The 25,073-nt window shown below is 38.4% G+C and overlaps 1 protein-coding gene and 1 pseudogene across 1 annotated transcript; one reads left to right on the top strand and one right to left on the bottom strand.

Moving 5' to 3' along the window:
* Positions 1-3,565: 3,565 nt before the first annotated feature.
* Positions 3,566-16,167, bottom strand: LOC125777305 (rabenosyn-5-like; annotated as a pseudogene).
* A 7,315-nt stretch (positions 16,168-23,482) lies between these two features.
* On the top strand, positions 23,483-24,574 carry LOC125777304 (uncharacterized). Its single transcript, XM_049451745.1, has 2 exons — positions 23,483-24,075; positions 24,138-24,574. The coding sequence occupies exons 1-2, from the start codon at positions 23,583-23,585 to the stop codon at positions 24,572-24,574; spliced, it is 930 nt and encodes a 309-aa protein (XP_049307702.1). The 5' UTR covers positions 23,483-23,582.
* The last annotated feature ends 499 nt before the right edge of the window (positions 24,575-25,073 follow it).

Genomic DNA, 25,073 nt, shown 5'->3' with positions numbered 1-25,073 from the left:
TTTTTCAGCCAAAATTAGGCCGACCGACATACAGTGGGAGAGTCTCTTAATTACCTCCTCTGTGGATCTACATGTACAAATAGTACCCGTATGTATTTTTTATTTACAAATATTTGTTGAAACTGCTTTTATTTCTTGATATGTATAATAATACTTTTGCGCTGCTTAATTTTTTTATACAGCTGGGTTGGTATTTTTGCGATGACTTTTTACAAATAATTGTTTTATGCTTATATTTAAATATATATATACTAACAATATTAACTTTTTTATTCTATATTAATATATTTGTTATTTATTTTTGCTTTTTAGGCGGAAGAAATGGATGCACCTTCTTGGTGTATCTGAATTAACTAAGAGAAATTTGTATGCCTGCGATAGGCATTTCTCGCTTCACCACCAAAATAAATTAAGATTATCAAAAGGGGCAGTCCCCGATAAAAATTTGTTAATGCCAACAGTGGCGATAGTTTCGGACTGTGGTAGTGTAGTTAAAGGTAGTTTAGTTAAAGGTAGTTTTTGCGAACCTGACGAACAGGACAATGTAAATACTTTAGGTCCTATAGAGTATATTTCCACCACTTTCGGTGACGAGGTAGGAGACTGTACTTCGTGTTCACATGAAGTGCATGAGGAGGTGTCCCTTCAATACAATATATTTGAGGAACACTCATATTCCTCACCTTTAGGAAGTTTAGATAATAGGGCGATAAATATTAAAACGCAAACAGATGCGTACCTAAGTGAAAGGACACCTAGGAAAAGAAAGTTTGTTAGCGAAATAGTTAGCTTAAAAAAAAGAAATATTAGTTTAGAAAATGAGGTGCAAGAATTAAAAAAACAATTAGAAGAGAAGGAAAGAGAAATTGAGGCCCTAAAAGGAAACAGTTTGTCTATTGAAAATAATGAGAATAGGCAAATTGTTGAGCTATGTAGCAAATTGCCTCCACATATTGCTGCATGTGTGAGGAATAGTTTGTTTAATAATAACCGTAATCTTCACGGTAATAGATACGATAGGGAATTAAAAACCATAGCTCTGGGGGTTCACTTCTTGTCACCTCTAGCATATAGATATTTACAGCCCTATTTTAATTGGCCATCACCAAGAACTTTGTCTAAATTTATTCAAAGTTGGCCACGAAGTCCTGGTTGCACGTATAGCAGCATAAAAACTCTGGAACTTCGAAGCCGTGGCTTTACGAGTGACCAGAAATACGTGTCAATTTGCTGCGATGAAATGTCTTTGAAGACCCATTTGCAGTATGATAGATATAGGGATTTAATTGTAGGTCTGGAGGATTATGGTGATGAAAATCGTACCTCCAGAATTGCTTCAAGTGTTTTAACACTTATGGTTCAAGGCATAGGTGGGGAGCCTTGGTCTCAACCACTTGCATATTTTTTTGTGCATAAATCATGCAAAGGAGACGTTTTAAAAAAGTATGTATTCGAAGTTGTGACACAACTTCAGGGGATAGGTCTTCACCCCTGCCATTTTGTGTGTGACCAAGGGTCAAATTTTGTGCATTTTGCCCGGGTTGTAGGAGTGACAGAAAATAGGCCATATTTTATAGTGAATGGAGAGGAAATCGTATTTTTTTACGATTCTCCTCATCTTATAAAAAGTGCGCGAAATTGTTTGCAAAATAGCAAGAACGTAGTTAGTTTTAATGGACGTCTTGTGAAATGGAGTGATATAGTTCACTTCCATGAGCAAGACGCTCAACAAAGTATTAGATGTGCGCCTAAGATTACTTCGGCTCATCTTAGGCCATCAACTTTTGAGAAAATGAGTGTGCATTTAGCTACACAGGTTTTCAGCAACACGGTTGCTAGTGCAATGTTCGCATTATATAGCTCCGGGAAATTGAATATTTCTAAGTCTCCAACTTTCCTTAATACCGCCGAATTTGTTCTTTTTTTTGATAAAATTTTTAATATATTTAATAGTAGTAGGCTTGGAGCCCTACGAAAATTTAATGATCCTTTTTTAAGTAGTACGGAACAAATTAACTTTCTATTAGAAGCCGAGAATTTTTTTAAATCGTTGAAAGTCAACGATAGTTTAGGTCGTGATATCACGAATACTTTTTCATTTATTAAAGGATGGCTTCTAAACATAAATGGTTTACGACATTTGTGGAAGATCTTGTCCACCAAAGGATTCGAAAATATTAGGACAAGAAATCTTTGTCAAGACAGACTTGAGCATTATTTCGGACAGATTCGTAGGGGGGGCGGAAATAACGTGAGAACTACTCCGTACATGTTCTCATGTCTTTTCCGAAAATCCTGGGGCCTTAGGACTGTCAACTATGTGACTAAGGGAAATTGCGAACCTCTGCCTAGGGAAGAATGGGAAGCTTTGAGTTCTAGCGCCCTTCAAAGCGTTTGCAACGACGTTTTGATTAATGACATTTCTTGGCAAACCTTTCAAAGTTTGCCAAGACCACCCTTAGAACCACTTCAAAATATTGAAATCGGGGAAATTGATTTAGATGAAAGTTTTTTTCTAAAACAAAATTCATTTGTATATTTTTGCGGCTATATGTATTCAAAGTTTTTAAAACTTCATAGTTGTTTGAGTCCGATACCTCATTTCGAAGAAGAAACTGATTCTCGTTTTCTTTTTTCTATGGAAAAAGAATATAACGACTGCAGTCTGGTCAAACCACCTGCAGACTTTATAAACTTCCTCGAAAAATTAGAGGAAATATTTTGCGAGAATTTTGATTCTTGCTGTCATGTCCGTGGGTTTTCAAAATGTTTATTTGAAAAAATGGGACACATAGAGCCGTTTTATTGCTGTGCTAATTCTCAGCCAGACGTTCTTAAATGCCTTTTCATTAGGATAAGAACGTATTTTTCAATAAAAATTTTTAACAAACAGACGAGCACAACTGCTTTCAAGCATGTGAAATTTTTATGTGTTGCACACATGTAAAATTTGTCTGAAGTCCTTTGTCCGGGTGTTTGTCTGAAAAAAATCTTCATTGGTTGTCCGAATTCTAAATTATTAACTTAATTAATTTTATTTTGATATTTTGAAGTGCTCAATTAAATATTACGATAGGAATGCACACTTGTATATTCTTGCTATTAGGCACATTCCGCATTTTTTTATTCATAGACGCCACCCCCCTCCCCCCACCACATATCATTTGAAATTTTTCAGGCTTTTGTTAGATCTCCACTGTTGGCATATGTACATATTAAATATTATTTTATACATACATATGTATTTTTATATATTTTATTATAGAAAATTTTTGAATTGTTTTTACTTTTTTTATTATACAAAATTTTTGAATTGTTTTTACTTTTAATTTATTTTTCAATTGAATTGAATTGTTTTTGTTATTTTTAATTTAAATTTTCTGTAAATATTTGTTGCTTAGTTTTAAGGTATATGGGTGCAAATAGGCCTCCGGGGGAACCGAACACCCAAAAAAAATCGGTAACGCGCCTAGTTGCATACCTCATGGTGGTGTGGAAAATGCAACATAGGCACTAAAATATGTAAAAAAAAGAAACAATAAATAAAATCTACTGAAATAAAACATTTAGTTACAATTTACTTTTTATTTGGGTTTATAATTATAAAATAGGTAGAAAAAGGGTCCAATTATAAGTTTGTTTTAAGCCAAGTTTGGATACTTTTACTTTGTCAAACAATGTTCACTTGCAATTATCCCTATTATAATGTATACAATACTTGTTTTGTAAGTTCTCTAAGTTGCTTGTTTGTAGAATTCCATTTGCAGTTCTCGTAAATTTAGTTCTAATATCTCCACTACTTCGAAATTCATTTCTTGCCGCGCTTGTTTTATATAGCCCTTAATAATATTTATTTGCTAGTGGATCTTCACTTTGTGTATTTACTGGTTGCGCCGGCCAATTATCTATAGATCGCAAGTCAGACTGCAAAGAAAAATACAATAACAGTTACATCGTACCAAATAATATTTAAAAAAATTACCCCGTAAGCATAATCGTTCTCATTATTTCCTCTGATTTGACCGCCGCTAGCGTTATTTGCTAATGCTTGTCGTTCATATGCTTCCATTGCTTGACGGCGTTCAGTTTCAATACGTTGTTCTGCCTCCATTCGTTTACGATCTTGAATTTTTCGTATATCTTCTTCTTCAGGTAGGGGTCGTATTGACAGAATTTTGTCTTTGATTAGTTGGCTGCATGATAAATGTATGGCTTTTTTTAGGGCCCCTTCTCGACTACCTTCTTGACAAGGTACAGCTAATATACGTTTACTCCGCAAATCGATAGCTTCAGCCACATGACCAATTTTTCCCCTGAACGCACTTGCGTCGGCAATGGTGAAATTAGACTCTCCATCGTAAAGACTACCAACAATTTTTAAATACATTTCTATATCGGGTAATACATCTTTGCGCAGTTTTTGTATTAGCATAAATTTGTGAAATAAGCGGACGGTATGTTCGACTCTCATGCATTTCTTGCCGAGTTTCTAGTAGCCACAAACAATGGTCACAGGAACCGATACCATGGTGCTGTGGATTTGATTTATTTGCATTTCCTTGATAGCTTCGCTTTGTGATGTAGCCAAACTGGCAAGTTGCACTAATTTTTAAATAAATTATTTTTTATGACATAAGAACAGGAGACAATTAAGTTACTTACATGCAGTTTCTATTGGAAGGAACTTTGAACAATCATTGCACATAATACTTCCACACAAACGGCAGTGATGCTGATGGCGAGCAATGTGAAAGTTTTTGGCGCAACTAAGGCATAATTTCACTGAGCTACCATCCAACCATGTAAAAATCTACGAATTCATAATTAAATAAAAGTAAATAAACATTATATGCGGTTTAAATTAAGTACTCACATTGCGTTCATGTTGTTTTCGCAGTACGGGATCCATTGGTAAATTGGTTAATAATTTATGTAGCCGAATAATCAATTTATTCGTTTCACTTGCATATCGCTCCAGTCGTGGGTTTCTTATCGATGGAAAATACTCCTAATGATTATACTCGGCGCCAACTTCTTGGCGATCCATAAAATTAAAGATAAACTCGAACAAATTGTTTTGCAAAAACCTTTGTTACTATCATGGTATAGAGGTTACGATGGCAAAAATGTAAATATGGCTGTGAATGAGCATAATCTGGACCCCACTATTTGGCATGGTTGCTTATTTGTTCGTAACATTTTTCTGTGGTGAACATTCATTAGCTTACCACAGTTAAAAAGAGGCATAAATAAAAAACTTAATTTTTCATGTATTTGCTCATATTGTTCTCATCTTTAAGAATATATATTAAAATAAAACGATTTTCTTTTGAAAATATATTAAAGTTTTATATATAACCAATATTTTTGGGACAACTTTTCCATAAATTTTAAGAAAATAACACAATGCAACCATTTTCCGGTAAAAAGTCGGCCATCTTGGATTCAAATAGAAACTCAACCCCGGACTACACTTGGCGTTTCTACAGTGGCACCTCTCAGCTGTGCCTTTGTTTACATAACATCAGCTGATACTTTCTTTACTCCTCCTCTACCGTGAGCTTAAATGAAGCGTACAAGTGTTCGAGCAGATATGAAAAGAAATTACCAGAGAGTTGCTCGATTCGAGTTGCCGTGTGAAAGGAATGGAGTTGTCGATAGAGAGCAATAAAAGTTGTTAGTCTGAACTCAGACTGAGTAAACTCTTCGCTCTTTCTCTCTCGCTTTCTCCTTCGCTTTATTTTAAGAGCAATCAAACAAAAAACTTTCAATACAGAGAATGAAATGTTTTTGCTTTCGCAGTTGTTCTGAAAAAGGTGAGCGCATTTCACCATAGGTAGCATGAGCGGACTTGAAAATATCAGAATTAAGCGAAATAATCAGGGTGACCCATTTTAAGCTCTAAAAAATCGATTTTAAGCGCTTAAAAAAGCTCCAAAAAAGTTAAAAATATGCTCTTAAAAAAGTAAAATATGACGATAAAAAAAAATTTAGTGTATTACAATTCTTTTTGTGAATTTTATTGATAAATATTCAAATTTTACTACTTTAATTAAGAAAAATAATAAAAGTATATTTTCCTTTGTCCTATTTATTGCTATGCACTACCATGTGCATTTTTAGGCTTTCCAACCTAAAATTACGTCTGTATTCAGATAATATATTTCCATAAATTGAAAAAGATCTTTCCACGTCACAAGATGTGTATTAAAATTTAGTTATTTCATTTGGAGAGAACTTAGCAATTAAACTTGTTACTTGTTTATTTTCGAAAAGAACATTATTTATGTCCACAAGTACTTTGTAATCTGGGTTACGTAGCATCATTGCTTTAAATTTATTTAAATATTTATCATTTGAGATCATTTTCAATCTCAAAAAAAACTGTGTTAAGTATGTTAATACTTTTTTCAAGGGGAATTCCTTTTGCTTCGAGCTGATTTATGCTTTCGTTTACAAAAACAAAATTCATTTTAATAAAAGCTAAGCCGCTGCTCAATTGCTGATCTTCGTAAAGGTTTTTTGCAACTTTAATGGCCTTCTGGGTCGAAGGTGTCAAGCACAGTTTTAATTTCATTAAAATTTTTGCAGTAGTACTCCGCAGCTTTCAACCAGGTCTACCATCTGGTTATAACTGGACTCGGAGGCAATGGTAAATCTGGGAACATTTCCAAAAGTTTTTTTTTACGCGAGGGTGCCTAAAAAATTTGTTAAATAAATGTTTGCCTTGTGAATACAGTAAAACCTTACCTTAAAAAAAACAGATTTGTTGCTTGCAACTGCGTCTGTTACGACAAGTAAGACTTTCGAATATTGTATGCCTTCTGGCCATAATGCTACATTTAAAAGGTAACACTTGTCTTTTTCTTCTTCTTCTTCAAGAACTCCAAATATAAAATTGGCAATATAACATTGCTCGACGTCTGTCGTTTCGTCTAAAGACACCCATATATATTTATTTTCCACCTTTTTTTTTTAAATGTTCCATACATTCGTAGTATAATTTTGGAACGTATTTACGCATTGTTTTTTCTAACAGAAACAGTGTTATGAAAAATGGTAAAAAAAGGAAAAAAATGTAAAAATAAGACCTTAAAATGAACAAATACAAAAATATGCAGCATAACTAAATAATTGCAAAAATATGCAGCATAAGCAATATTAAGTAAAATCATAAAATGGGTCACCCTGGAAATAATATTGTTCTCAATGCAAGTACATACATATTTACAGTGGCTCACATCCAAAGTCGGGCAAAAGTATGTAATAGGTTGAAGTGATATTTTTTTAAAGAAATGTAAACTGTTTTCAAAAAACAAGAAATGGTTTTAAAAGCTTATTTATTCAGCAATATTTCACAGCTAGTACTAGTTCTATTTTATTAACATAACGACGCTCAAAAACAAAAATGTAAAAATTCATTAAAAATATGGCCACATTGTAAGTCGGGCAACACACTTCCTTTTGGCTTGTGTTTGTAATAAGTGCGATGTTTAGTATCTTGTTGCGTATCCATTTTGCTTTTCCACTTCTTGGAGTCTATAAGGAATACTTTCAACCAGTTTACGACAAACATCTGGAGTTATTTTCATCCATTCCTCTTGGAGCACAGCTTTAAGTTGATCCCTGTTGGTGCACCTCCTATTTTGAACCCTGCGACCTAGCTCATCCCACATATGCTCTATCACATTAAGGTCAGGGCTTTGCGCTGGAGTTTTTATGACCTTGGGGCAGTTATACAGCAACCAAGTCTTCACCATTTAATTTTTGATCTCGTAGCGAACGGTCGTCATGTCATCGTCGGATGATGATTATCTTTTATTGGCATGTGCTTCAATTCTTATGAAAAAAAAAATTGAAAAATTTTATTATTTTAATTTATTTGATTTGATTTTATTTTATTTTAGTTTATTTATTTTATTTTAGTTTATTTATTTTATTTTATTTTATTTATTTTATTTTATTTGATTTTACTTTAATTATTTTAATTTATTTGATTTGATTTTATTTATTTTAAAATTTTACGCTTATTTCACTTAACTTTTTTCTTCTTCACTTCATTCTTTTTCGCTTCACTTCACTTTTCCGCAAGTATGTATGTATGTCCTCTTCGCTTGAAGTCTTCACTGCAAATGAGTCATGCTTGTCAAACATGAGTGGAGACGATCAAATTATCTTCCGTCAAATAGAAATATCAAAAATTTTTGATTTTCATCAAACAGAGCCGACAACAAGTCGGTGTAGCGTACGTGTAGCCGATGTGAGCCGACGACACCAACACAATTAAAGTGTTTGACGCAATTATTTGATCGTCTCCAGGGCACTTATCGGCAATGGAGTTTTAACAATGTGCCAGGATATTGTTGCTGAAAAATGTTATGAAACCGACACAAGCGCTATGTTGCCACTTTTGTAATTGCTTTCTGCGAGGTTGTCACATTTCCCTTCTGGAAGCAAAATCAGAAATTACTGCAATGTATGAGTTTTAAATTTTTGTCACCGTAGCAAAAATTTTTTGCGAGTGTGTGGATCCGCGGCAGATGCGTATTTTCAGTTCAAAGTGTTTTTTAGTTGGGATCAGAAAGTGGAATTTAAAGTCGAAAGCGTTTATTTGGAAATCAACAAAACCAACATGAATATAAATGGCGAGAAAGTTTCATTCTAAGTTCTTTGGTGGAAACCTGTTTGGCAAAATCTTTTTCTTCCAAAGTTCGAAAAATAAATTAAAAATCATAAATACGAGTACTGGATGTAAACTCGTAGACTTTCGGTTGGTCATTGAATTAAATACACTTCACATTCTTAAGTATTCTGTAAAAAAAATAATAAACACTTATTTTGATTAACAAAAAACTGAAGACTAAGAAATCAATGGATTTTAAGCAATATTTGGAGCAAAATTGGGAAGAAAAGAGCATATATGTATGTGCCGGAATACCATTGTCTTCCTTGGACATGGTCATAGCGTAGCAAATTTCGGCTGCACACTTATACTACATAATGTTTTCTCGCTTCACGACTTCACAAGATCAAGTCCTCCACTCGACTGACTCTACGTCGTTTCCTTCCTTTTGAACTTACCACCGAACCACGCTCGACGATAGCGACGCCACGCTGTCGTCCCGCTATAACGGTACTCCTTGAAGAGACGACATGCAGACAACAACACTCGACGCTAAAGCGGTACTTCTTGAAGTGACAACCAATCACAGCACAATTAACGGCTGATGGGATAATGAGGAACTTAGACTTCTAATGAAATTCCCTAAACTGTATACATATACACTCACACACGCATACCTATATCCACACACTATTAGGGTGCGCCGACATATGTATATACTTAGGTACATAGGTGTTCTCACCTTTATTTCCGAAACTCACTCTTTTTTACAAACAAAATAATGCAAAGAACCAGTGTTTTGAATATCAATTTTTGCAATTTTATTACACGATACAAAACGTTACAAAATTACCGTATACCCTAATCGGCGGTAGAATCAACGAACCATATTGGACGTGGAAAGAAAGAAACGAGATGATGTGAAAAGCGTGCGAGTTATGGTTTAGAAAAAAAATAAAAAAAGAGCTTCGGCCTTTTTTTCACACAACCGTATTTATTAAAGTGAATCTTAAGACTAAATAACTTTACATTTCTTATTAGTTATATATTGTTACAAAAGTAGTATTAAGTTGTATTTGTATTGCTATATGCATCCCTTATTATGAACAATAGCTGTAGGTATATGGAATAGCTTTTGTCTTGTTGTAGACATCTGGCGCCGCGGCTGTCTGCTTGTCGAAACAATAGACATCCGGCGCCGCAGCCATCTGCTTATCTACTTAAACAATTGCTGAGTCTGGCGCCACGGCTGTATGCTGTCTAAGCAATAGCTGCATTTGGCGCCGTATAGCATTATGTTCTGGTAACTTCCAGACGCAATAATCTAGAAGGACACGTCGGCATCAGCGAGAAGTGCGTGGCTATATAAGCCGTGGCAGCGCCAACGTAATCAATCAGTGCTAAGAGTAAACTGTTATAGTGTAGACGAGTTGTAAAATAAAGAGTTGTTGAATTGAATTAAACAGTTTTTGGTTTTATTCGTCAATCCAGAGATACGAACCTAGCAAGGTAAACTAGCAAGCAGTAAAAATAGTAACAATTGGTGTCAGAAGTGGGATTGTCAAATCCAAATTCAAGATGGTTAAATTCGGAGAATTGAGAATTCAGCAATTAAAAAAGGAACTGGAGGAGCGTAATTTGCAGATAAGCGGGCAAAAGGCGTATCTGCAGGCACGATTACGTGGAGCAATGGAAGCGGATGGAATTAATGTGGACGAGTTCGAATTTGTTGGCCAGAAACTTCTACAAAGGTAGAAGAAAAGAACAACGAACATCATCAAGTGTGGACACGAACTTGCTGTTAGTGGCTATTAAGCATATAGAAAATCGTCTGGCACAGCAAATAGCTGAAAATACAGAAAATGCAGTGCAAACAGAAAAAAGTCTGGCACAGCAAATAGCTGAAAATATATCACAAATAACAGAAAATGTAGTGCAAACAGAAAATCGTTTGGCACAGCAAATGACGCAAATAGCTGAAAATACATCGCAGTTAGAAAAGCGTTTGGTACAACAGATTACAGAAAATAATACCACAAGTGCAAGAGAAATTTTCAAAATTTGAAGACGAATTAAGCACTTTAAAAAATGACGAAGAAAATTTAAAATCAGAAGTTCTTCAATTAACTAATCGTGTGCGAGAACTGCAACTACATGGCCCTGCACCATCAACAAATAATCAAAGATTGAAGGCACCCACATTCGATGGAAGTATTCCATTTCGAATTTTCAAACTTCAGTTTGAAAAGACAGCAATGGCCAATAACTGGAACGCAGCGGACAAAGTGGCGTCCTTGTTTGTATCATTGTAAGGACCTGCGGCAGAAATCCTTCAGACTATTCCAGACTGTGAACGGGACAACTATGAGGCATTGATAAGTGCGATAGAAAGACGATATGGTAGTGAGCACCGGAAACCAATATACCAGATCGAACTGCAAAATAGGGGTCAGAAGATGAACGAGTCATTGCAAGAGTTTGCAACTGAAATAGAACGACTGGCTCATTTGGCAAATGCAGATGCACCTGTGGATTACATTGAGAGGGTAAAAATTCAATGTTTCATAAATGGAATTCGTGATGTGGACACCAAACGCGCCACATATGCATTGCCAAAGAGAACGTTTGCTGAAACGGTTTCGCACGCCCTCACACAGGAAACAGCTTCCCTACTAAGTAAACCAGCACACAAAGTACAAAGAGTTGAAATGGAACAACCGGCGCTGATGAAAGAAATATTGAAGACTCTGAAGACAATTGCTGCACCGCGAGTAAATACAACAGGAAGATGTTTCAACTGTGGAAAAGCGGGTCACTTTGCCCGAAATTGCAATATAAAAGTAAACCGGATGTGGTAAGAGGAACGGTTGAACCATTAGTCGGTTGCAAGCTTCGAACGGCCACCGGGGAGGAAGCAGCTGTCGCGGGAAAAGTGTTTTGCGAAGTGATGATTGGTACCCTGGAAGTTAATCACACCTTCATCGTAGCAGAAATCACGGATGAAATTATAATGGGAGTAGATTTCATGATTGATCTCGGGGTTACTTTGGATTTAAAGAAGCAAATGCTGTTTTGCCAGAACATGGAGCTGCCTATAAACACCGGATATGTGACCAACGTTGAAAGTAAGAGGGTGATTGTTAATGATAATCAGAGTATTCCACCAAAATCTGAGGCGATTGTATGGGCTAAAGTGAATGGAGGAGGTGGGACTGAAGAATTGTGGATTGTGGAACCAACAAAAATAGATACACCCATATTGGTAGGAAGAACGCTTGTGAAAACTAGAGAAGACGCCATTATTCCGGTCAGAGTAGTGAATGAATTCAACACGCCTATAAGGCTGAAGAAAGGAGCAGTAATTGGACAGTGCCAGAATATAAGTGCAATAGCACGATGCGAACGGTCACAACAGAAACCTACTATTGAGCCACAGCAGATAAGTCCTACACTCCTAAACAATTTGCTAAACGAGGTGCATGGAAATGAAAAATTAAAAGCAGAAAAACTATTAGAAAAATACGCATCCATATTTGCAAACGAAGGAAACAACACAGGAAGAACCGGCATTGTCAAACATCGCATAAATACTGGAGACGCTAAACCAATCCGACAAGCTCCGCGTAGGGTTCCACTAGCAAAACGTGAGGATGCTAACAAAATTATTGAAGACATGCACAAAAACGGTGTAATCGAACCTTCAATAAGCCCATGGAGCTCACCTATCGTCTTAGTTAAAAAGAAAGATGGGAGCACCCGTTTCTGCGTAGATTATAGGAAGTTGAATGATGTCACAAAGAAAGACAGTTATCCTCTATCGAGAATCGACGATACATTAGACACCTTGTGTGGAGCGAAATGGTTTTCTACATTAGATCTACAAAGTGGATATTGGCAAGTCGAGATTGATGAACGTGACCGTGAAAAGACCGCTTTCAGTATGGGCGACGGGTTATGGGAATTCTCTGTGATGCCATTTGGGTTATGTAATGCGCCTGCAACGTTCGAGCGACTGATGGAACATGTGTTAAAAGGACTCAACTGGAAGACATGTTTGGGAAAAAGTTTTGATGATCATCTGAAAAATCTAGAGGAAGTCTTTCAGCGAATACGCTTGAATCGCAAAAAGTGTTCATTATGGAAGAAGCAGGTCACATATCTCGGACATAAAGTGTCAACTGAGGGGATTCACACCGAGGAGGGAAAAATAAAAGCAGTTAAAGATTGACCTCAACCCACCAACATACATGAACTCCGCAGCTTCCTTATGCACGTATTACCGCCGTTTTGTACCTGGATTTGCGAACGTGGCTAGAAGTTTACATGATTTAACAAAGAAGAATCGCCCGTTTGTATGGCAGTTGGAACAAGAAAAAGCGTTTGAGCAGCTTAAAGAACTACTTTGTACGGCGCCGATGTTAGCTTATCCAATACCTGGAAAGAAATTCATCCTGGATACAGATGCGAGCGCTTATGGAATTGGAGGTGTCCTGTCTCAGCTCATCGACGGACAAGAAAGAGTAATTGGGTATTACAGCAGAGTGCTCGGGAAACCAGAGAAAAACTACTGTGTGACGCGAAAAGAACTACTAGCTGTGGTGGAATGTGTAAAACATTTCCACAAGTATTTGTATGGACAACGATTCTTGCTGAGGACTGATCATGCAGCATTAAAATGGTTATTACAGTTTAACACGTTGGCTGCCACGTCGCATGTTTTCATGCGACACCTAAATGTTACACTGAAGCCTCGTCGCACAATTTCGTGCGACGCCTAAATGTTACCCTGAGGCCACGTCGCACATTTTCGTGCGACACTTATATGCTAAAATAAGTTGTTGGCCTCAGGTGACCAAAATTGTTAAATGACATTGCTACTGAACGATCAAAATTCTAAAAAGGCTTTGGCAGCCAACGTGTTAAGAATCCGGAAGGCCAAATTGCACGATGGATCGAAAGTTTACAGAATTACGACTTCGAAACGGAACATCGAAAGGGGATTCACCACAAAAATGCGGATGCATTATCACGTCGCTCTTGTCCACTGGAATGTAAACATTGCTCCAAATCAGAAGGAAAAGAAGGTATGATCGACGTGCGATTACTGAATATAGAACCTGAAGATGATTGGACTCCTCACCGCATCAGAATCAATCAGCTGGAGGACCCTGATCTTGCAAAGCTGGTAATGGCCAAAGAAAATGGGGTACGACCACCAAAGGAACAAATAAGTAGCGAGAGTCCAACTGCAAAAGCATATTGGGCCCAATGGAACAGCATAAACCTCGTTAATGGATACCTTCATCGTACCTGGGAAAGCGAAGATGGCAAACAGTCTCGTCTGCTGATCATAGTACCGAAGTCCATGATCCCGAAAGTATTGAAAGAATATCACAATGGACCTAGTGGAGGGCACCTTGGTATTACAAAAACTATAGAGAAGATTAAACAACGGTTCTACTGGATCGGTTGTCGAGATTCCATAGCAGAATGGATAAGTAATTGCGTAGAGTGCATGGCAGCTAAAGGTCCTAAAGCCAAAAGTCGCGGTAGGCTACAACAGTACAACGTGGGATCACCATTTGAACGAGTCGCAATGGATGTTGCAGGTCCGTTCCCAACCAGTACGGCCGGTAACAAATATCTACTGGTTGTCATGGACTATTTCAGTAAATGGCCAGAAGTATATGCCTTACCAAACCAGGAAGCGAAGACCGTAGCCGAAGCGTTTGTAGAAAATTGGATAACAAGGTTCGGAGTGCCCGTCGAATTACACTCAGATCAAGGCAGGAATTTCGAATCTTCCATTTTCCAAGAAGTCTGTACATTATTGGGCATCCACAAGACACGGACAACAGCGTTACATCCACAATCAGATGGAATGGTGGAGAGATTCAACCGAACGCTCGAAGAACATCTGCGGAAAATCGTTGATAAAGATCAACGGAATTGGGACAAGTGCATCCAGATGTTCCTGCTGGCGTATCGTTCAGCGAAGCACGAGACAACTGGTTACACGCCAGCAAAGATTATTTTCGGATCTGATCTGCGACTCCCTGCTGATCTTAAGTTTGGAACGAATCCTACAGCTGTAAGAAATGATGGAGATTATTGTTCTGCCTTAAAGGAAGAAATGAATGAATTGCATCTAATGGTAAGACAGCACACGCATCTGATGAGCAATAAGATGAAGGACCGGTTCGATCAAGCCGCAAATTCAAAAGGTTTTGAAGAAGGTGATCTGGTTTGTCCCCGAAATTGCAGACAGCCTGCGACTTAATGACGTGGTATACCGCATACAAACAAATGGAAAAGCACGATGTAAAATGAAAGTAGTACATTTGGAGAGGCTCGCCCCATTTGGTTCAAGAGGATTTGTGCCTAATCGGGACGATTAGGCTTTAGTGGAGGGCAGTGTTACAAAAGTAGTATTAAGTTGTATTTGTATTGCTATATGCATCCCTTATTATGAACAATAGCTGTAGGTATATGGAATAGCAGACTTGTTGTAGACATCTGGCGCCGCGGCTATCTGCTTGTCGAAACAATAGACATCTGGCGCCGCAGCCGTCTGCTTATCTACTTAAACAATTGCTTAGTCTGGCGCCACGGCTGTCTGCTGTCTAAGCAATAGCTGCATTTGGCGCCGTATAGCATTATGTTCTGGTAATTTCCAGACGCAATATTCTAGAAGGACACGTCGGCATCAGCGAGAAGTGCGTGGCTATATAAGCCGTGGCAGCGCCAACGTAATCAATTAGTGCTAAGAGTAAACTGTTATAGTGTAGACGAGTTGTAAAATAAGGAGTTGTTGAATTGAATTAAACAGTTTTTGGTTTTATTCGTCAATCCAGAGATACGAACCTAGCAAAGTAAACTAGCAAGCAGTAAAAATCGTAACAATATATATATTTATTTATGAGTTGGCGTTAGCATACCCGAAATGCGCTCACTATCTTATTCCACAACTAAGCCTAATGTGGAACCCAATTCTATATTAGTACGACATTAAGCATTTACTATATAAGTACATACGTACATACTCGTATATACAATATTATTACAGCTTATTTAGAGTGTAGGAATGTAACTCCTCCACCCTTTGATTTGAGATTCTCCTGGATCTCATTACAAAAATATATAATACTTTTATTAAATTTCAATTAATTCAGTAGTTTTTGTTTTTATAAATGTATAATTTTGTAAACATTTTTAATTTGGAGTTGTTTTAAATGTGATTTTAATAGCTTAGCGTATCTATGTATAGTGCTTAAACAAAAGAAACGTTGTTTTATTTAATATAATATATACAAATTATGATAGGTTTATATTTTTACAATTTTATTTTCAACAATGATAAGTATATATTTATTATAATTGAGACTAGTATTTTTTCGTTTGCTATAATGTTGATACAATGTTGGATGAGTTCCTGGTCTGTGCCACGGAGAGAAATGTTGGTTTCGACCGCTTTAATAAACGCATTTGTATTGTGATGGTCGTCTAGTGGCTTCATTCTCCGGAATTGGTCCATTATGCCCCATGGTGACATGTGAAATCTGTGGAATTGTGGTTGTTGGTTCATTTGTAGTTGTAGTAGATGTTGAACATGTTGTTGTTGCATTTCTTGTTGTTGGGTTTGTAGCTATTCTTCTTGCCTTGCGATAACCCTCTCCAGCTCGGGGATGGTTTGGTTTAGATTCTCCATTGTTGTAGTAGTAACAAATCGTTTTAGTTGTGGTTTGAAGATGTGGTCCGCGGAGTATTTCTTTTTGGACCAGTTGCGTAAAAATAATGATGTATTCTCCTTTTATTTAGAAAATTTTAAATGTTCTAAGTAGAAACATTTTGAAGTAAAACTTCTTTAGGCGCGCTTGGCTTGGGGAGTAAACTGACGAACGCGTGACGAAAAGTGTGATCAGGCGAACGTGTGAGCAGGCGAATTTGTAACGAAAAGTGTGATCAGGCGAGGCGAACGGTAATTGGCTTGGGGAGTAAGCTGACGAACGCGCAACGAAAAGTGTGATCAGGCGAGGCGAACGCAGAGAACGTATAATATAGAGAAGGCTCACCGCGTTGCCAAATTTACGACATTTCATTTAACATATGTACATATTAAAAGACCAAGCGGTCGCGCATATTCACGTACATACATATGTAATTATGTGTTCATGTAAACAAATGTGCAAGAACCAGAGAACTTAAAAGTATAGACAGAGAACATAAAATTTGTTAACATTGTATGTAAGGTCGGAATTCGCCTCGCAATTTTAACATTGTTTACAATTCTCTCACATATTCTAACCGAGAATATGAAGAGACAGAAATATATGTATTTACGGCATATGATGACAAGGCATATATGCCGAAGAAGAGAATATGAAGAGACTCCCAACGAAGAATTTCGTTTTGCTTGTTTATATTTTGTTTCATTTTGACACCGAAAATGTGTACAAAATACATTATGTTCTCTGTCTCACATACGCAAGAATATGAAGAGACATAAATATATGTATGCATTAATATGAAGACATAAACACATGCATGCATGCTCCTTATGCAAGTTCATACATATGAATGCATATTTACGCACGTTGGACGGCGAAGCTGTTACAGCGGCAAGGGAAGCGGTAACAATCGGCGATCGTTTGTTAGTTTCTTTCGCGTCCCGTCGCGTCAATGCTTCGACAGATTGATGTGCTGAACACATAGAAGGCGACAGACTGCAAGCGCCATCTGAATCTGATATTGAAATACACACATTCTTAAGGACACAGTTATTTAGGCAGCTGCACAACTACATAACTGTGTCCATAAGAACGTGTGTATTTTAATATTTGACAGATGTCGCTTGCAGCCTGTCCCGCTCTATGTGTTCCGGGCGTGACTCTTTGAGTTTCGGCCATTGATTGTCCGTGACAACGGAAATGCGAATGATGCGTGCGACATTGTTATTATGAATGTATGTACATATGTACATATGTATGTGGCTCGCATTTGTTTTCGTAACATACAGACAAATGTGCCAAAGAAATAATATACATATGTATGTATGTATGTATATGCCATAGAAATTCTATTGGTACAAATATGGAAATGATAACGAAATAATGCGAATATGCACATTTCATGAAGGTCATCAATTTTCATTGAAGAAATGAAGATCATTTTGCACATCTTCACTTTGTAATAGTCGAAATAAATATTCTTCTTCTTCTTAATTGGCGTAGGCACCGCTTATGCGATTATAGCCGAGTTAATAACCGCGCGCCAGTCGTTTCTTCTTTTCGCAACGTGGCGCCAATTGGATATTCCAAGCGAGGCCAGGTCCTTCTCCACTTGGTCCTTCCAACGGAGTGGAGGTCTTCCTCTTCCTCTGCTTCCCGCGGCGGGTACTGCGTCGAATACTTTCAGAGCTGGAGTGTTTTCGTCCATCCGGACAACATGACCTAGCCAGCGTAGCCGCTGTCTTTTAATTCGCTGAACTATGTCAATGTCGTATATCTCGTACAGCTCATCGTTCCATCGATTGTGATATTCGACGTGGCCAACGCGTAAAGGACCATAAATCTTTCGCAGAACTTTTCTCTCGAAAACTCGCAACGTCGACTCATCTGTTGTTGACATCGTCCAGGCCTCTGCACCATAAAGCAGGACGGGAATTATGAGTGACTTATAGAGTTTGGTTTTTGTTTGTCGGGAGAGGACTTTGCTTCTCAATTGCCTACTTAGTCCGAAGTAGCACCTGTTGGCAAGAGTTATCCTGCGTTGGATTTCTAGGCTGACATTGTTGGTGGTGTTTACGCTGGTTCCAAGATAGACGAAATTATCTACAACTTCAAAGTTATGACTGTCAACAGTGACGTGAGTGCCAAGTCGCGAGTGCGACGACTGTTTGTTTGATGACAGGAGATATTTCGTCTTGTCCTCGTTCACTGCCAGACCCATTTCTTTTGCTTCCTTGTCCAGTCTGGAGAAAGCAGAACTAACGGCGCGGGTGTTAAGGCCGATGATATCAATATCATCGGCATACGCCAGCAGTTGTACACTCTTATAGAAGATGGTACCTTCTCTGTTGAGTTCTGCAGCTCGAACTATTTTCTCCAGAAGCAGGTTGAAAAAGTCGCACGATAGGGAATCGCCTTGTCTGAAACCTCGTTTGGTATCGAACGGCTCGGAGAGGTCCTTCCCGATCCTGACGGAGCTTTTCGTGTTGCTCAACGTCAGTTTACACAGCCGTATTAGTTTTGCGGGGATACCAAATTCAGACATCGCGGCATAAAGGCAGCTCCTTTTCGTGCTGTCGAAAGCAGCTTTGAAATCGACCGAGAGGTGGTGAGTGTCGATTCTCCTTTCACGGGTCTTTTCCAAGATTTGGCGCATGGTGAATATCTGGTCGGTTGTTGATTTACCAGGTCTGAAGCCACACTGATAAGGTCCAATCAGTTTGTTGACGGTGGGCTTTAATCTCTCACACAGTACGCTCGACAGAACCTTATATGCGATGTTGAGGAGGCTTATCCCACGGTAGTTGGCGCAGATTGTGGGGTCTCCTTTTTTATGGATTGGGCAGAGCACACTTAGATTCCAATCGTTGGGCATGCTTTCGTCCGACCATATTTTACAAAGAAGTTGATGCATGCTCCTTATCAGTTCTTCGCCGCCGTGTTTGAATAGCTCGGCCGGCAATCCATCGGCCCCTGCCGCTTTGTTGTTTTTCAGACGGGCAATTGCTATTCGAACTTCTTCATGATCGGGCAATGGAACGTCTGCTCCATCGTCATCGGCCTTCTCCTGCTGTTGTGCGTTCACTGCCATTCAGCAGGCTGGAGAAGTGTTCCCTCCATAATTTAAGTATGCTCTGGGCATCGGTGGCTAGATCACCTTGGGGGGTTCTACAGGAGTATGCTCCGGTCTTGAAACCTTCTGTAAGCCGCCGCATTTTTTCGTAGAATTTTCGAGCATTACCCCTGTCGGCCAGCTTGTCAAGCTGCTCGTACTCACGCATTTCGGCCTCTTTCTTCTTCTGTCTGAAAATGCGTCTCGCTTCCCTCTTCAAACTCTCGGCATCTATCCCTTCCCGCACGTGTTGTGGTTGATTGGAACATTGCGAGATAGGCAGGCTGTTTTCTCTCCACTCCGACACGGCACTCTTCATCGTACCAGCTGTTCTGTTATCTTTTCCGAAAACCAATTGTTTCTTTTGCAGCTGTATGTAAGGAACTTGAAGTGCCGTCCCACAGTTCCCCTATACCGAGTTGTTGACGAGTGCTCTCAGAGAGCAGGAGTGCAAGCCGAGTAGAGAATCGTTCGGCTGTCTGTTGTGATTGCAGCTTCTCGACGTCGAAGCTTCCTTGTGTTTGTTGGCGTGCGTTTTTTGCTGCACAGAGGCGGGTGCGAATCTTAGCTGCAACAAGATAGTGGTCCGAGTCGATGTTAGGACCTCGGAGCGCACGCACATCTAAAACACTGGAGACGTGTCTTCCGTCTATCACAACATGATCGATCTGGTTGGTAGTTTTTCGATCCGGAGACAGCCAGGTAGCTTGATGGATCTTCTTATGCTGGAATCTAGTACTACAGATAACCATATTTCGGGCCCCGGCGAAGTCGATCAGCCTCAACCCATTTGGGGAAGTTTCCTCGTGGAGGCTGAATTTACCGACCGTAGTACCAAAGATACCTTCTTTGCCCACCCTGGCGTTGAAGTCGCCAAGCACGATTTTTACATCGTGACGGGGGCATCTCACATAAGTGCGCTCCAAGCACTCATAAAAAGCATCTTTGGTCACATCGTCCTTCTCTTCCGTCGGGGCGTGGGCGCAAATCAGCGATATGTTGAAGAACCTCGCTTTCATGCGGATTGTGGCTAGACGTTCATTCACCGCAGTGAATGATAGTACTCGGCGACGGAGTCTCTGTCCCACCGCGAATCCCACACCAAACTTGCGCTCCTTTATATGGCCACTGTAGTAAATGTCACAAGGACCTACACGTCTCTGTCCTTGTCCCGTCCATCGCATTTCTTGGACGGCGGTGATGTCAGCCTTTGTTTTCACGAGGACATCAACCAGCTGGGCAGTGGCACCTTCCCAGTTAAGGGACCGGACATTCCAGGTGCATGCCCTCAATTCGTAGTCCTTATTTCGTTTGCCATGGTCGTCATCAAAAGGGGGGTCTCTCATCCGAGGCTGGTTATGACTATTCACTGGAGTGTTTTTTTACGTGGCGGGTCCCAAACCCAGCGCACAACCCTATGCAGGGGATGTTTCGCCTTCTCACGTTAGCTCGCCTTCAAACGGATGTTCTTAGGCTACCCAGAGGATACTTGGTCAAAGACCGGAAGTCGTGAGCTGCTTGAGTCACATGTAAAAGAATCGTTTCTGGCCACTCCCAAGTGAATGGCAATCAGAGAACTTTCCTCACTTGCGTGAACTTCTACACATGACTCCATCCTCCATATTGAAATATTACTTTATTTAAATAAAAATAAAGAGAAATAAAATTAAAATAATTTTTCCTAATTTTTCCCGTGTTTTGGACGATGGAACAAACATTATAATGGTAGTTGTTTACATGTCGCCCAATAACACAGTTAATAATATCATATAGTTTATATACAGAAGACTTATGATTTATGGTCGAGTAGGTTCTGAAGAACTAGGAGAAAACTATCATACGTTGCCACTAATCTCAGCAGGAGATTTCAATATCAATTTCGCATCCGAGAATGGACAACTCTTGATAAACTTTCTACGAGATAAATTAGAATTACAAATGAATAATGACCGTAATGAGCCAACTACAAGACATGGAACAACAATCAATGCAGTTTTTTTCTAGATTTCTGTCTAATTTTAATTCTAAAATATACATACATATGTATCGTATTTGTCGTATCATAAGCCTATTGTCTCGGTTTTACAATCAACCACAGTAATTACTGATATACCCAATAATGAAAATAACGAATAAAACAATGCAAAAAAATAAAAGATCTATGCAAAAGTATTAATTTACTAATGAAAACATAAAATAAATTTAAATATTTGTAGGAAATAAATATACATATGTATATGTGCATACATGTATATATTGCACACACACATTCATATATATACATATAGATAGAGAAAAAGAAGTTTTACTTCAGTCGTGCGGTCATAAGCACACTCTCTTTTTTTATTTGTATTTTGTTTCTATTTCTGCATACACATTAACATCGCGTAACTGTATATATAGTCTTTGCTTTTAGAAATTTTTCTTTAGCTTTTTTTTTATTAGCTTCTGGTAGCGCATAAATATTTTTTTCTGTTTTCAATATTTTCACTATAACCAGTATTCTTTGCCTGTTTTGTTTTATTTTGGCGCTTAAATTCAATTGTCCGTAGCTGTATATATTTTTATGTTTTAGAGATTGTTTTATTTTTGCATTACTTGTTAAATTGTTTAATGCAAGTTGCCGAGGCAATCGTTTCCAAATCAGCCGAATTTGTCTTGACAACTGTTTTGCTGTCCATATCGTTTTTCCTCTGAATTTCTGCTTTACTATTGCCAACACATTTTCTATCGGATTCGCATCAGGCGACTGTGAAGGCCAATCTAACACCTCAACACCATTTTGCTGTTTCCACTCTTGCACACATTCGACTGCGATGTTTGGGGTCAGTGTCTTCTTGCAAAATCCAAGAGTGTCCTCTTCTCCCGAACATCTTCGCAGCTGATGGTAATAAAACTGTTTGGTAAATTTTGTTCATCAAAACCGCATTCAAGTTGCTGGTAAACTCGAAAAGGCGTCCAAATCCTTTTTCTGAGAAACATCCCCAAACATGGACCTTCACTGGGTGTTTAACAGTTCGTTGGAGCAATCGATTGTTAGCGGTACACCAAGATCGATTTATGTTGCTATTTGCCCAAAATGAAGATTCGTCCGTGAATATTACATTATTCCAATTCCGTTCTGAATTGGCGCGGGCCCAGGCGAGTCTTTTTTCAACGTGTGATGATGAGAGCAACGGTTTTTTAAGAGAGCTGCGGTATTTGACGTCGTTAGCGCCTAAACGTTTTCGAATCATCTCTACCGATATTTTAACAACACTTTTCTCTACAACTTCTTTAGCTTTACGCAACGATAAGCCCGGCTTCGTCGCAAACAAATCAAGGATCTTCTTGTCCTGCTTTGGTGAGGTCCTTTTTTTAAGGCCCCGCCCAGACAAATCGTCGACATTTTTTACTTCCAAATACCGATTCGTCCACTTCGTTACGAATGACTTCGACTTTTTCATATATTTTGCTGCTGCTAAACGTGACATTTTAGGCCCACTAGGGTGTAGACAAAGAAATACAGCTTCAAATCGCTTTTCGTACGCGGAACTCATTTTTTAAAACAACGTGCACTTTGTAATAGTTTCACGAAACTGACAGTTTTTGCAATGCGTACTACAAAAATGATGTCGCTACCAAGGTGCATTAAAATTATTTTGATAACGGCACTCTATGTGTAAATTTTGCCGATCACGATTCTACTAGACAGACTGTAAATAAAATAACTTGATAATGATGTCAAATAACCAATCAGGTAAATATAATACGTTATTTAGCTCTCTGAAAAGTAGGCAATATGTTACGTCCATATAACGAAAATTTGGAATAAAAAATCGAGCGAAAGTAGGCAATATATTACGTCCATATAACGAAAACGCGCGATTTTTTATTCCAAATTTTCATTATATTTTCACTATAAAATATTACATTGAAATCATCGCGCGATTTTTTATTCCAAATTTTCGTTATATGGACGTAACATATTGCCTACTTTCGCGCGATTTTTTATTCCAAATTTTCGCCTGCCGCGCTTTTCAGGGAGCTTTGAAATTTTCTTTGAAAACAGTATTATATAAAATAATATCTAATTTTTTTCAAAGATGATGATATTCCATCCACGAGCGCTGCAGCAGCAATGTGTCGTGATGCTACGATGATACAGCAGTGGAATATAGCACAAATGGTCAAATACTTGGGCTCACATGAATTATTCGTATTATTTGCCGAGGTATACGGTCTGTTGCCAAAAAGTCGGCTTTGTGTCATTCACAAAACTCAAATGGCATTGCACAAACGCCACGTAGGGTATTTTAAATGCTCTAGGGGCAATTGTAGGACGAAGTCCCTTATTTCAAGGGCAGCGGGCACGTGGTTTGAAGGCGTCAAAATAAGCTTTCCCCACGTGTTTTACATAATGTATTTTACTCGGGAAGGTATTTATAGGGAAAATTATGTGAGCGTTGGAAAGAAACTGTCATCTGCCACTATCTCCGACTGGTATAGCTACTGCAGGGAAGCGGTAGTTATATTTCAGTTAGACCACCAAGAATTCAAAGGGAAGATTGGTGGTCCAGGTAAGGTAGTGCAGATTGACGAAAGTAAATTCGGGAAACGCAAATACAACAAAGGTAATAATAATAATTTATATATAATGCAATTATGTTTATTCAAATACTTTTCTATTTTTCATGAAGACGCGTAGAAGGGCATTGGGTGCTGGGAATGATAGAGGATGGCAGTGAGGACCTCAGACTGGAGGTATGCTCTGACAATGTACGTTCCGCTGAGGTCCTCATCCCTCTTATTCGTAAACATGTTCACGAAGGAACAACCATAAGGACCGATTTTTGGCGCGCATATGAATGCCTCCCGGAGTATGGTTACAACCATGAAAAGGTTAACCATAGTGACCCTGGCAATCCATTCGTCGCCGAGGATGGCACACACACTCAAAGAATAGAGTCGCATTGGCGTGTAGTAAAAAGATTCTTTTACAAAGATAACTATAATAATCCGGCAAACTTTGCTGATGTTATAGTGGAATTTTTATGGAGGCGGGAAATCCAAAAAAAACATACAGACCCATTTATTGCGTTACTGGGTGTTATTAAATACATATGTGTATAACACAAAATAAAAACAAGTAAGGAAGGGCTAAGTTCGGGTGTCACCAAACATTTTATACTCTCGCATGATAAAGTGATAATCGAGATTTCATTATCCGTCATTTACATATTTTTCTATTTTGGTTCCCAATGTATATATTGTACTATACAGAGAAGGCATCAGATAGAATTCAAAATAGCGTTATATTGGAAGAAGGCGTGTTTGTGAACCGATTTCCTCCATATTTCGTACATGTCATCAGGGTGTTAAAAAAGCATTATGTACCGAATTTCATTGAAATCGGTAGAGTAGTTCCTGAGATACGGTTTTTGGTCCATAAGTGGGCGACGCCACGCCCATTTTCAATTTTTAAAAGAAGCCTGAGTGCAGCTTCCTTTTGCCATTTCTTCGGTAAAATTTAGTGTTTCTAAGGTTTTTTGTTAGTCGGTTAACGCATTTTTAGTGACTTTCAACATAACCTTTGTATGGGAGGTGGGCGTGGTTATTATCCGATTTCTTC

The sequence above is a fragment of the Bactrocera dorsalis genome, chromosome 3 (genome assembly GCF_023373825.1).
Source record: "Bactrocera dorsalis isolate Fly_Bdor chromosome 3, ASM2337382v1, whole genome shotgun sequence".
Taxonomy (NCBI): Eukaryota; Metazoa; Arthropoda; class Insecta; order Diptera; family Tephritidae; genus Bactrocera; species Bactrocera dorsalis.
This window is presented reverse-complemented; position numbering and strand designations above follow the sequence as displayed.